The sequence below is a fragment of the Ammospiza caudacuta genome, chromosome 2, assembly GCF_027887145.1.
Source record: "Ammospiza caudacuta isolate bAmmCau1 chromosome 2, bAmmCau1.pri, whole genome shotgun sequence".
NCBI classification, from domain to species: Eukaryota; Metazoa; Chordata; class Aves; order Passeriformes; family Passerellidae; genus Ammospiza; species Ammospiza caudacuta.
Window position 1 is genome coordinate 112760126 of NC_080594.1, and position 13713 is coordinate 112773838.

Here is a 13713-nt window from a genome sequence, read left to right on the forward strand (position 1 = left end):
AAGTTTTTGAGACATACACCCCTTACCAGACTGTTGAAATAGGAAATTGACTGACAAAAAATGGTTGTGGCTACCAAGGAAAGAAGACAGTGAGGACAGAAAATGCACCCACATATACAGACAGAATACTGGACAAAATGTCTTCCTGGAACCAGGTTGGACACACATAAATAGATTTTATTAGCATTTGTTCTCACCAGTTACTGCTGCTGAGGTGTACGACCCAGCTGATAGTTGCTTGATCTTGTGCTGGTTGGTGAAAAATCTAATTAAATGGAATGTGGTCCTTTCCTCTGTGTCACCTAATCCCAACTGGCCTTCACTGTTACCTCCAGCAGCATAGACATTTCCTTTTTCTGCATACAGAAAAGCACAGGTAATACAGAGAGAAAGAAGAAAGCAGAACAAGTGATTTAATTTTCAATGGAAAAAACATCACAAAAACATTAGGGTCTATTGCCCAGAAACACCCTCTAGCTGAAATTAGCAGTTTCTGTTGCAGCTAGCAAGGTTTTCCTGCACACACTTGGAGCAGAACTTCCTAAAGACCTTGCTGCATTTCCCACTGTTCTGGAGACTGATGTAAAAATAAATGTGATTGGAGGTTCTGCAAGAGCTCTGAGAAAATGAACTACCAGTAGCCCTGGCAACCAGAAGCAGCTCCTTCCACAAACAATGTATATTTTGAGATGAAGCGGGAGGAAAAGGGTGCAGGATGTTACATACAAGAAAAACTGAAGCTGTATTAGTACGTAAATTAAACAAATTAATAACTTGATAATTTTGAGTATTGTGAATGAAATATATTTCTACTCAGTTTTTTTATTAGAAACATTTTACTTATTTTAATATTTAAATAACTTCCAATTAAATTAACCAGGTGGTTTTTCTAGAATCTTGAATTTAACACTGATGACAGATATCTTCAACAAAAAATCTTCAATTTTAAACTTCTCTTTAGAGAACTTTGAGATTTATACTTTTAATTTTAGTATGTTTCACATCTAAAGTGCTCATCTATGAAGAAACAGATACATCCTATTATTGACAGAAACCCAGACAGAAATGTGATAAATAAACTGACATATAATGGCCACAAATTACCTAGCCAGGGTGTACACCAAAGGTGACTTAATATTTACCTTGTGCAGACTTGCATTCTCAATTGTTATTAATATGATCTATTTTATTCAAACAATCTTACTTACATTGTTCAGGGTCTCCATGTATATAAACCTCCTAATAATCAAACAATCCTCTTTACAACATTACTGAAAGCTAAAGAATTGCAACCACAGAGATGGCTATTCCATTACATAAATTATAGAAGCATGACAAGAACCTTCATAAATTCTCTGTATACTGTGTCTCTACACATTTTTTTTTAAGTTCATATTTACAGTTTATTTATTTATAGCTTAATAAAGCAACTTGTCACTGAAATAGCAGACTATGTTGTGTAACCAAAAATGCAGGAAAATTTGAAGACTTGAAAACACTCAGTTCTACTATATTTATTCAAATATATATTTCACACTAATAAAGATTATTTATCAAAAGTAAATTTGAGTACAGATGTATATAAAATTAACAATATATCTTTACAGGGCTTAAAGGACATATTAATAATTGTTAACCACACCTAAAATGCCAGCAAGAAATTTTTCCATATGTCTTTTGGTAGGAAATTACTATCTAACATTAGTTTATAAATGCATTTGCTCAGAATAAATTTAAAAATTCTAAAAAATTCGGAATTCTAAGAACTGGATGTCAAACCCCTGAGTTTTAGAAGACCGTTTTTTCCCCTTCTTCAACACTTCTGAGGTTCCTAATTAATTTTGCACGAAAGCAAAGGAAGAAATGCATCTTGAATATGTACGAAATAGAGGTTACATACCTGTGTAAACTAAGGTGTGGTTTCTTCCACAAACAGCAAGTTTTGGTTTTTCTGGTTTTAAAGCTAAGAATTAAAACCAAAGAGGAGGGGATGTTATGAACAAACTGATAGCTGGTTCAACAACAACATGTTCTATGCTCTAGAGGGAGCTCTGATTTCTTCTTTTCACATTTTTACAAACAGAATTATTACAAAATTCATTGCACATTTGAATCTAGCACATGACTTATCAAATCAGTATTCCCCCGAGATAAGAAAATAGGTCAAACCTTAAAACTTAAAACACTCAAGTTAACTTGATGATGGTTACTTCACCCCAGTGCCACAGTCCCTGGAATTTGCCATTCATGGGATATGCCTCAAAGAAAATATTAAGTTGCAGGATGAAATTAATGATTTAAGCTGTCTTCAGTTTTCATTAACAGTGTTATTGTTACGACCCCCTTAGACTTTTCCCAGTATTGTAAATCTTTGAAACCATCCTGTTCCTTTGCCTCACCATTCCTACCTCCCTTTGTTGTGCTCCCATCCCTTTTCTGCTGTGCTCTGATCACTTCCTGGTCCCCGATCTCAACTGCCAAGGGCAGCCCTACCTGACCAGTGCCTGCATTTTTTGCCTGTGTCACCCTGTCTCCATTTCAGCTGAGTTAGCACCGATGAGACTCCCATAGCATGTACTACTCTGCAGTCTGGTCACTTTGAAAGACTGGGAATGGATGTGAGGGGAGTCAGGAGTTATTTTGGTGGGAAAGAGAGAAAAATACAGGGGCTCCTCTTCTCCTATGAAAAGTGTCTTCCATTTCAGAAATAGAGAGGAAAAATGTCTCTCTGAATTTTCCATCCTTGCTCCAGTTACTGTTTATTGTCAACAAATTATCTTTTCTCAGTCATGTCCATGTCCCCTATACAATGCTCTAAACCAGGATTATTTTTACATAATAAATATTTAATTGCTTTTCCATTGCACTAGTCCATAACAAAGTTAACAACAATCATCCCTTTCACAAACCCTTTTTCAGCCCTTTCAGATCAGCTTTCATCAGCTCTTTAACATCCAGATTAAGGTGCCTTCTACCAAGTCACCAAACAAATCTATCAACTTAAGCATGAACTGCCCCTGCTCTGTCACACAGACAGAAACTTAATTTGTCCAAATTCAGGTTCCTGCTTCTATCCAACACCTACCACTACCATCAGGGTGGAACCATAACATTTCCAATGGTGGTTTCTTCCTACAATCTTTATGACCCAACACTCTTCGGCTTCAGAGATGGTCTTAATCAGCTCTTCAGAAGCCTGTGATCCCTAAAGTTCCTCCTACTTAAGCTAACCAATTGTATATTATGAAACATGTTATATTTACAGTGTTGCTGGTGATTTTTCATAACCAATGTCATTAATCTCTAACCAAGTCCCAGAAATACTTTTTTTTCAGAAACATGCAGACATAAACATTTGGCTCCAAGCAGAAAATTAAAAGTATCTTTGCAATCCCATTCCCAAAGCCAAGTGATGACCAAAGGCTAGTGTGAAAAGCTCCAGGACTTCCTCCTGCTGTCTACTGCCAAGAGAAAAAAGACACCCCTCTTGTGACTTTTTTCAATGGATGCCAGGTCTGGTTTGAATTGCTGTCATCTTCTCTTCATCTTTTATTCTCCATTGCAATTCAACAGCAAACCCAAAACTTGAAACCAAATCTATTTAAGCCAAGGTAGGAATCAATCTCTCACATGGCTGACAGAAGATGTGTACCTGATAGTAGCTGCATTCTCAATCTGAAGAGAGATGGAGGCAGGAGCAAATAAAGGACAGTAGAATAAACTAAATCAGGAAGAACAGAGTTTGAACAAGCAGGATAATTTGTTTTTAACAATAAGCTAACAGATCGATCCGCTGGCAGAAAGAGTGAAGATAAACATTTAATAGTGAAAAGAAATGTGCTAATGGGATAGATCTGACTTGACATAAGTAAAAGGATAAGGAAAAGTATTGACTCAGCTTTGTTTGACAAGATAAAAACAGCTAGGAAAGATCAAAAAGATCACAGTGCAATGAAAACATATTTTCCAACACGTGAAAGAATACAAGAATTTATTTTACTGCCTCATAAAAATGTATTAACATTTATGTCCCCTGGGGCATTTCTCATACTTGTTAAAAATGTAACAGTACTTGTGAAAAGTTTCTGATAGATTTTTTTAATTTACAAAGTTGCTAAGAAAATAGTGACACAGAGGTTACACAATGCTGCTGGAACTATGCCTTCAAACACATCGACCATGCAGAGACCAAGCATCTGATTATGGTCTGCAGTAAAAAATGAAGATGTGGTTTGAGAGAATAGGCAAGTACTACATAAAGTCAGAGCCCTCAAAAATTACAGGATTCTATGTATCTGAAGTAATCCTCAGATGCAAAAGGACTCAGAATCTGAAGTAATGGAAAATCAATAAGGGATCCTTTAGAGCTACATTTCTGATCTTGTGCACTAATGTGCACATGTGATGAAAAATAAGAATCAGTTATTTTGGAATTGCATCCTATGAAGTACCTTTTCACAAGGGTTTTTTTTTTTTTTTTAAAGACAAAAAAAAAGAAAAAAGAAAAAGCCCACAAACCTTTAACACAGGTTGGTTTGCTGACAGTGCTTTTTGATCCCAGTCCTAGCTGGCCCCAGTCGTTACTGCCGAACATGTAGAGTTTGCCTTTCCCTGAAAAAAATCACAGACAAAATCCATACAGGGGTTTGAACACCTCATTCCAGCCAAAATGGTCATTCACTCACAATGAACTTATTACTTCCTTTCTAATGTAAGGTTTAAGTTTAGGCAATTCAGTACATAAGTGTAAACAATAATTAATATCTTTGTGATTTTACAGTTCAAAAATAGTAATTGCATTGTTTAAGTAAAAAATCCCCAGCCAGAAGAAGAAACATCCTCATCTTTAGTTACAGCACAGATGAAGTGCTCTTCAGAAAACAAGATGTACTTTTGGGCAGACCCTGCAGTCCAGAAACCCCAGTATCTATAAAATAATATATAATACCTTATAAAATAACAACACATCTAACTGAGCACTCTCATCTTTTACTCCAAAGACATGAATGAATAATGCAGCTATTTGATAAATACAAGTACAGATTTGTAACATTTGACTTCTTTGATTGTTTAGGGTGGGATATTTATTTTACTGCTAAATGTCTTAAAATTATTTACAAATATGCATTTCTATCAAATGTAGTTTCTGATAAATTTTCACAAACTCTATTAATTTGTTATTTTGCATGTAAAGACAGAATCTATAAAGCCACCGCACAGAGAGTTTTGTAAACCTAAATGCAGATATTAGGTTACAAATGTTCAACAGGGACAATGCTAGAATCACCTTTCAGAAGTTCCTATGATGTGTCATTGGACTTGCATGTTTGACCATTGCAAACAAACTGTTACAATTCTGAACAATCAGTGTTTTTTTCTGAGGATGGTATATGAACAGATGAGAATTTTGTCATCTGGGATGAAAATTAGCCAAAACTGACTACTGACAATACCTTAAAATGAACTCAATTAATTTCATTTTTTTAAATTATCACACCTTGTAAAACTGTAAAGTTCCCTGGAACCGGAAATAAAACCCTTGTTCCAACAGAATTCTTTGCAAAACAACAGAAACTGATTTATCAAAAAAACTCACAACAAAACAACATCCTCTCCCCAAACTCCCACCCTTTCACAACAAATAAAAGGAGTTTTTTACTTCTGAAGGTGTGCAGAGCTTTGTGCTTTAGACTCCATCATAATGTTGTTATCCTAGACAGAAATTTGGTCATAGAGCTCGTCACCCTCATAATCTACAATTACCACAACCACAATCCACAACTGCAATTCCATATAATAATGACAAAATAATATGGCTGTTCCCAGTGAAGGTTCTGATTGTGATTTACAGAAACTTTGAAACATGATATTGCAATGTTTTAAACATTACCAAAAATCCTATTCTAATAAAAATATCCATTCATTTTCTTAAATATAACCACATAGTTAAAAAGAAAAAAACCACACCAGTGCTTATCGGTAACTAGTATCTAAAATCCTGATTGTTAGATTTTACAATTCTTGGCACGTGGGACTATGTGTCAATATTATGTCTTTCCAAGAAAGCTGGAAGGGAGGAAAGACAGAGGTCAAATTCATGCTCACAGTGTTCTACTTAACAGGATTTATATCTCCATCCTAATTTTGATAATGCAATCATGTCAAACACATGCAGAGCTGTCCCTGACAGCAAACACACCTTAAACAGAAAGGATTTTTATCAGCAAATGACATCTATCCTATATTGGTATGGCTTCCTTGTATCCTTGCTTTACACTTTCCAACTGCTTTCCTAAGACAACAGTACTTTTGTGGGAGTATGATGCCAAGCTGCCCTAATTCAATTTAAGCACATTCTCTTTTATCCATGCAAAATTCAAACAAGGTCATGCTTTTCATCCTATAATCTGCTGGGTTTTATATCAGTCTTTAAATTCTCAGGCATTGCTTTGTAAGTCAAGGAGCTTAATGGATGAGAGGAATTTTTCCACATTCTTTTACAACTGACTGACAGCCTTTTGTAATTTCAGGTTTCCTAGGAGTATAACAGAAAATAACAAATCTGGGAAGCAGTTAATTTAGAAAGAGAATGAGAATTAATAGGCACTACAGAGGAACCTAAACAAATGCTTGTAATGAAGCAATGTTTTCCAGTCTGTACAACAAATCAAGTTTCAGAACAGACATGATTCAGTCTAAGCTGTCCGAGAAATCCAACATAATTTTGCATGCAAAAGGCACAATTTTCATAACTGCATACTGAGATATCCCAGCCATCACACAGACACACTGAATCCAACAGCAGACAAATAGGCAACAATCAAATTTCAAAATTTTGTAAACTCAGATTGCTCTTGGTTTCTTTGCTTCTACTTTGGTGCCACCATCCAGACTGTGGCCACCTGCCAGGTGGAATGGCTGGCACAAGAGAGAGTAAGACTGTGACACTAGGCAGGAGGGAAACAATAGGATACAATGAAAAGGCCTACTCAGACTGTTTTGGTGATGAAAACACACTTCCACCACCTTTATCCTGATGCAATACTGAAGTATTTCTCCCAAGCATGTGTTCCCTGGCAGGTACAGCAGCAGATGTTTCACCAGCAGCAATTCAGGGCTACCAGGGAAGCCACAAGACACTTCCATGTGTAGCAACAGAGGTTTTGTGGGACACTTCAGTAAGAGATTGTCTCCCCCCTCATTTCTCATGAACAGTTGCTATCACAACTGTGATTCCTGGCAACCCCATCAGTCATGTGCACTTGGTTCATGGAGTGCTTTTAAAGGCAATCATTGGGCAGCTGGGAAATATCAGCTGGAATCCCAAGTGCTTTGTCATAGCAGGCAGCCAAGTACTCTAATCACCTATGTTGAAAGGTATGTTTTACATATTGCCCCTTTTTCTTTTTAAATTATATGAGTGTGGGAGAGAAATAAGATGGGGAGGCAATGTACAGGCCTTGAATATTTACTATAAGATCCTTCTGAGAAACTGTATCTGAATAAAACATAAAAGGTAGTATTTTGTACAGAGTAGCAAATGCCAAGGAACCACGATTATTTTAAAAATTATTTTTATTTGAGCTATTTAGTGAATAAATTATGTTAACAGTTGATTTAAAACTCATATAGAAGTCAAATAAATCCCAGGAAAATAAGAGTGGCATCAGTTTCTTTAGACAAGTCATAATATTTTCAGAAACTTTATTGAGCAACAAGCACAGTCATGCTTAGGACATTTGGCATCACACAAGCAAAACCAGCACAGAACATTGCTTGCTCACATACATCAACACAAATGTGTACTAATCTTTCTCATCCTCCCCTTGCAGCTGATGCAAAAGGTATTGTGCCATGTTCTGATGACCTACTGGTAAGCAGAAAGAATAGAGAAAAACTGGTGACAAAACACCTGGAGGGTTTCCAAGATCTCTGATGAATGCTTAATGCCTTACAAAACCTGAAATTATGAGTATACTATCTTGTGGTTCCATATGCACCTTTCACTCCCACTTTTGCAACTGATACTTCTTTCTTTCCTTCTGCTTTCTTGTGTTGGGGGCTTCAATTCTCTCCAGGGCACTCAGTTCAGAAAAGGTGTCTTCATTCATCAGCACTTTCCCCCTTGAGAACAGGATCAGTCTCTGATCAAATGTGGTTAAGCTGCCTAGGATACTCTAATCAAGGCAAATAAACAATAAGATAGCTGTTAAGTTTGAGGGTTTTGTAGGAAATAAAATTTAATACACAGGCATTGGAATGAGGTCTTAAAAGTACGCATATTCATACTTCTTCACACCAGCCTCATGAGGATGAATTAATTGCTTTCCAAAGCCTGCAGTTATAGAAGATGCAGTATCAGTATTCTTGGGCCAAAAAATACAGAAATGAGGCAAGAACCATTATGAAACATGTTACAAGTGATGGTGGAATATATATTGCTCATCACTGCATTAAAGACCTAAGGAAGACCACTGCTTAAAAAAATTCCTGCTTGGACATTTTAATCAAGCTTATGCCAATGATATGCAAAAGAATAAAGAAACACAAATTTCAATCCTAAACTTCCTTCCTGAAGAAGAAAACATTTCAACTAGCTCAGCAAGCCAACTCAAAGTCTGCAAGTAACTATCACTGGTGCCTTCAATTCCAACATGCAGCTACAGCAGGTAAATAAAATTTTGGACTCTTAACTCCTGACCTAGAAATGCAAAGGATGGAGTGTTTTGTATTTATTTTACACTTGTCTTTATAAAAGTCATATGGGAATATTGATGCTGGATTAGATAAAAGAAGTATTTGAAAGGTTCTGAATATTTTGTTTGAATGCTAAATATCAGTTCTTATACATTTTCTTCATTAGTATTCAGTCAAGATTTGATGCTAGCTGTAGCCATCTCTCCTGCCCAAGTCCAGCATTAAGGAATGATTTGTATCAGTTTGGGGATGATTGTTTTATTTAGGATTGTTGAGCCATGTTAACTGTAAATTTGGTGTATTTCTCAATTTTAACCTACCTCATATTCCTACTGTCCCCTAAAAATTTACCTCTCACTCCCTCTTTCAAGGTGTGGGAAAAAAAGGAGGGGGGAAATTTTGTGACCTGCAACTAAAGACTGAAGGTAAAATGAAGCATGCATTAACACACACCTGCTTGAGATACTTTCCTTCCTTGGTGATGTTTGCATTTTATCTCTTCCAGGTCAGGTTCAGCTGAAGAAGATCCTGGTCTCCCACAGGGTCTGCACCCTTCTCAGTAAACTCATTATCAGCATGAGCTTCTGGACCATTTATTCCAGCTGTTACTGCAGCTCAGGGTCATTCCCAAGGACTGTATTATCCAATTCCATCTAACTGCAGAAATGTGAGGTGCACATGGGCATGCACTGGTGTGAAGAACAAATGAGGGAGAAGAGCTTTTTCCTTCCTTCTTCACTTTTTGTGTATGACTCTTGCAGTTTCTCTACCTTTGCTTGTTGTTGATCCACACTTTACTTTCACTTTTGCCTTTACTTTACAATGACCCAGAAAACCTTTTGCTACCAAAAATGTCTTTTTCTCATGCTTCTACAGTTCCTTGAGGGCAAAATCTTTGAGGAAATAAAGATCTGATCATCTAGAAGCCTCCCTGGTGATGTACCTGCCCACTACAACAGCTAGGACAAGCTACAGAGACACTTTTGAAAAAAGCTGCATATACTAAAGTAATGGAGAGAAGGAGAAATTATACAGAAATGGTGCTGCATGAAAATCTCTGCAAGATGACCTCTTCAAAAGCTTTATCTAAGTGGTAACTATTACAGTGATGTGGGAATTAGGGGATTGTTGCTGACTGGGGTTAACAGTGCTGGCCCAGGCATTTAAATTTACTGGTTTAAATTTAAATTTACTGGTTTAAACACAGAACTATACCTGTGTTATTTCAAACTGGGTGTGAGCATATAAAAGTATATGTTAAAAGGAAATGCAAAAGGAAAATGCCACAGTGCCCCAGGTAACATCCAGATTAGTTCAATGCAACAGGTAATTTAATATTATTGGTTCAATCCAAGAAGAAGTGCCAAGCTTTGTTCAAAATAAACTATTAATGTATAATTCATCTGCCGTGAAGTTAGGCTTGAAAAATTCATCACGTAATTTCACCTCAGGGTGTTCTGCAGCCCATGAAATCTACAGTCTTTTTTATCTTGCCTGGAATAGTTCTTTCTAAAAATTCAGCATCTTCAATGTTGCTTGTGAACATTGCAAGAAAGCCTCAGGAAATTATTTAATACACAACAACCAATTGTAAATTGATGAGCAATAACTACATTCCAATTTTAAAAGTCCTGAAAAGACACATATTTTTTTTTCAACAACAAAGTCTTATTATCTGTCAGCAGTTGATCGTCAATACAACCATCACACATGCTCATCCACAGAAGAGTAGTTCCTTCCATGTAAAATAAAATGAACAAATTCTTTAATGAGTATTTTTTCCATCATTTCAAAGAAAAGAAAAAACCATTAATGATGCTCCCTCTATTACACCAGAGTTTCTTTGAACGCTTTTTCCATTTATTTCTGATTTTTGTAGGATTTTCTGAAATCCTTTATTGACTTGCTCTTTCAAGGGCTATTTTCATCTGACAGGCAACAGTAATTCCAAGCTTAATTTGAGAGATACAATTATTGTTTCAAGGAGATTTCTAGTGAACTTGTGGTGTTCAGCAGTTACTGTTACTTCCATGATACAATACATGTAACATACTAAACATTGTCAGATTCATGAGAAACATTCAGCCTGAACTAAGTTACACTTAGTTTAAATCCTGTCATACACTCAGTTGTTACAAACTTCCTCCAGGCAGCTCTTGGGCAAGTCCTGTAAAAACCTTGGTTTTCACTAAGGTTTAGACCAAAGATTGGGAAAAATTTCTCCATGGAACAGGATGCCCAGGGAAGTGGCTGAGTCCCCATCCCTGGAGGTGTTTATAGATGTATAGATGTGTTTATCTATAGATGTATAGATGTGCCACTTGGGGACTTGGTTTGGTGGTGAACTTGGCAGTGCTGGATTAATAGTTGGACTTGGTAATCTTAAAGGTCTCTTCCAACCTTAACAATTCTGATTCTATATCCTCCATTTCCAATACTGACCTGTAATAATAGCTGTATGTTCATCTCCACAGGATATGAGCACAGGCTTGTCATTTTTGAACCAGAACTTGCTAGGAATATCTTCTGCAAATTTGCTTTTCCCAAATGTGAAAACAGCACCTGACTCTGAAACAGAAAAAGATGTCAGTTTTAGTGAAAGCAAATTTTACTTCACATATTTTGAAGTAGATATGCTGTATCAGTTCAGTGGCACATTTTATTTTCTTATCTTTCTCTTCTTCCTTCTCTCAGCCTTCAAAACATGGGTTGGAAAAACTCTAATTTCACCCAAACAGGAGGAGGAACTTTCCTGTGTGAGTGGCAGAGCACTGGAGCAGGCTGCCCAGAGAAGCTGTGGAGTCTCCAGCTCTGGAGATACTCAAAACCTGTCTGGAGGTGATCCTGTGCAACCTCCTCTGCCTGACCCTGCCTTAGCAAGGGGGTTGGACCAAATGGTCTCCAGAGATTTCTTCCAAGCCCAGCCATTCTGTGATTCAGTGGTAGGACCATGAACTAAAAAATCCAAACAAAACCACCCCAAAATAAAGTCCAAGCAGCTCTTCAGGCTTTGTAGTTTGCCCGGCTTCTCAATTCTTCCCCCTCTCAAATATGTTAGCAACATAGTTGCTAAAACACAGAATGTTAACTATTTGTTCAGCTTTTGGTTAGGCATGTGGTTTGACAGAAAATGCCAATTCTACAGAAAAATACATGAACTTACAAGTTAAATAATTTGTCAAAATCCTTGCAGACAATGTCAGCTCAGATATAAAATCTCAATTAGACTTCCTATTTTAAAATGTCAAAGCCTGTGCTATAAAATAGAGATGTTTTTAAAAACAAAACCAATAATAAACCAAACCTTTTCCTTGTAAATTTTGTTAGCACGTAACACATTAGGAAATACACACAATAACAGTAGACTGTTTCTGAAAATGACATTGAGACAACTTAGTGCTTTAACTTTCAAAGAAAACAATCTCATCAACAATATGCACCCCAGCTCCAAAACCTAAAAGTTCTTTCTTAAACTGTATATTTGATTTGCATTTAAAATAATTATTTATTGCAAAAGCTTCCCCTACTTCCAAAGATGTTATTTTATGTATCAGATGGGGCAAACATGTATAAATTGCACTTATTACCTCACTAGATGTGGTTTTCATTTTCACTTGCTCAAAAAGCTTTGTGCAGACAAACTCAAGCCTTTTTAAAGAAGAAGTTGAGCTTTTTCCTTATTTTACCTAGACACACCTACAACTACAGACAAGCTAAACAGCATCTGAAAACTCTGTTTGAAGTCTTCATGTCTAGCCGGACAGCCATGCACTTCTGAACTTTCTTAGCAATCTCTCCAGCAGGTAGAGAGCTCTCTGGTTCTTTTCCCTTCAGAAGGGTTAACATGAAAACATTTTATATTCTTTATTCAATGCATACAAAAAGCTGATACATTTTCCAATGCCTTTTGTATCTCGTTCATTTGACTAAGCCACAACATATCACATCTGGACACAACTGCTGTTCCCTGTTCTGGGCTCATCAGTACAAGTGAGACGTGGAGCTCACAAAGTGGGTATGGGGAGAGGCAATAAAGACGTTTGCGGGACTGGAGCACCTCTCTTATGAGGAAAGGCTGAGGGATTTGGGCCTGTCCAGCCTCGAGAAGAGATGGCTTACAGGGAACCTTAATGTGTATTTATATACACCTAATGTGTATAATTATCTGAGCCCAGGGGGTGCCAAGAAGATGCAGCCAGGCTCTGTTCGGTGGTGCTGAGCAATAGGGCAAGAGGCAATGGGCAGAAACTGACGCTCGGCAAGTTCCACCTGAACAAGAGGGAGAAATTCTTTCCTGGGCAGTGACCGTGCATGGTGAGGAGTATCCCTCACCGGACATACCCCAGAACCATCTGGACACAATCCTGTGCCATGAGCTGTGGGATGGCTCTGGAAGGGACCAGACAACCCGCGGCGGTCCCTTCCAGCCTGGCCCATTCTGCGCTTCAGCGCTGCCACTGAACCCCATTGATTCGGTAACTTTGGAAACTGAACCCCACCAACTCGGTAAATTAAATCACACAGGATATACACGAGGCGTTTGTTATCCCAGCAACGAGGCGACGTTTAAACATTACCCTGGGCCAAACCGCGACACAAACCAACCATTAATGCTCCGAATTAACCGCGTCCCCCGAGCGCCGGCGCTGCCCCCCGGCCCCGCCGCTGGCGGGGCTGCCCCGTCCGAGCTCTGCCGGCAGCGGACGCGTTTCTCCCCGGACACCGTGAGGCACCAGCCCGGCGCGGGGCCCGGAGCCGGGGGAGCCCTGCAGGGAAGAGACGGGCAGGGCGGGCACAGGCAGACGCACCGTCCCCCCGGTGCCTCCAGGAGCGGCCGCACTCACCGGGCACGGGCAGCTCTGTCCCCGCGGCGGGCGCGGCCATGGCGGCCGGGAGGAAGCCCCGCCGGGCCGGGGGCGCCGGGGCGCGGGCAGCGCCGCCTGGCGGCCGGCGGGGGCGGCACCGGGCGCGGCCGGGCCCTGAGGGCGGGCGCGGGGAAAGGCCCGGCACAAGGCT

At 38.6% G+C, this 13713-nt stretch overlaps 1 protein-coding gene across 1 annotated transcript in view; it reads right to left on the bottom strand.

The window, feature by feature from the left end:
• RPGR (retinitis pigmentosa GTPase regulator) overlaps positions 1 to 13584 on the bottom strand; it is a 38109-nt gene extending 24525 nt beyond the window's left edge. Inside the window, exons 1-5 of the mRNA XM_058824690.1 lie at positions 13542 to 13584; positions 11140 to 11265; positions 4519 to 4611; positions 1901 to 1963; positions 198 to 356 (exon numbers count right to left, since the gene is read on the bottom strand). Of these exons, the coding sequence (XP_058680673.1) occupies positions 198 to 356; positions 1901 to 1963; positions 4519 to 4611; positions 11140 to 11265; positions 13542 to 13581 (481 nt within the window). The 5' untranslated portion in view covers positions 13582 to 13584. The remainder of the gene's footprint in view (positions 1 to 197; positions 357 to 1900; positions 1964 to 4518; positions 4612 to 11139; positions 11266 to 13541) is intronic.
• Positions 13585 to 13713: the final 129 nt, after the last annotated feature.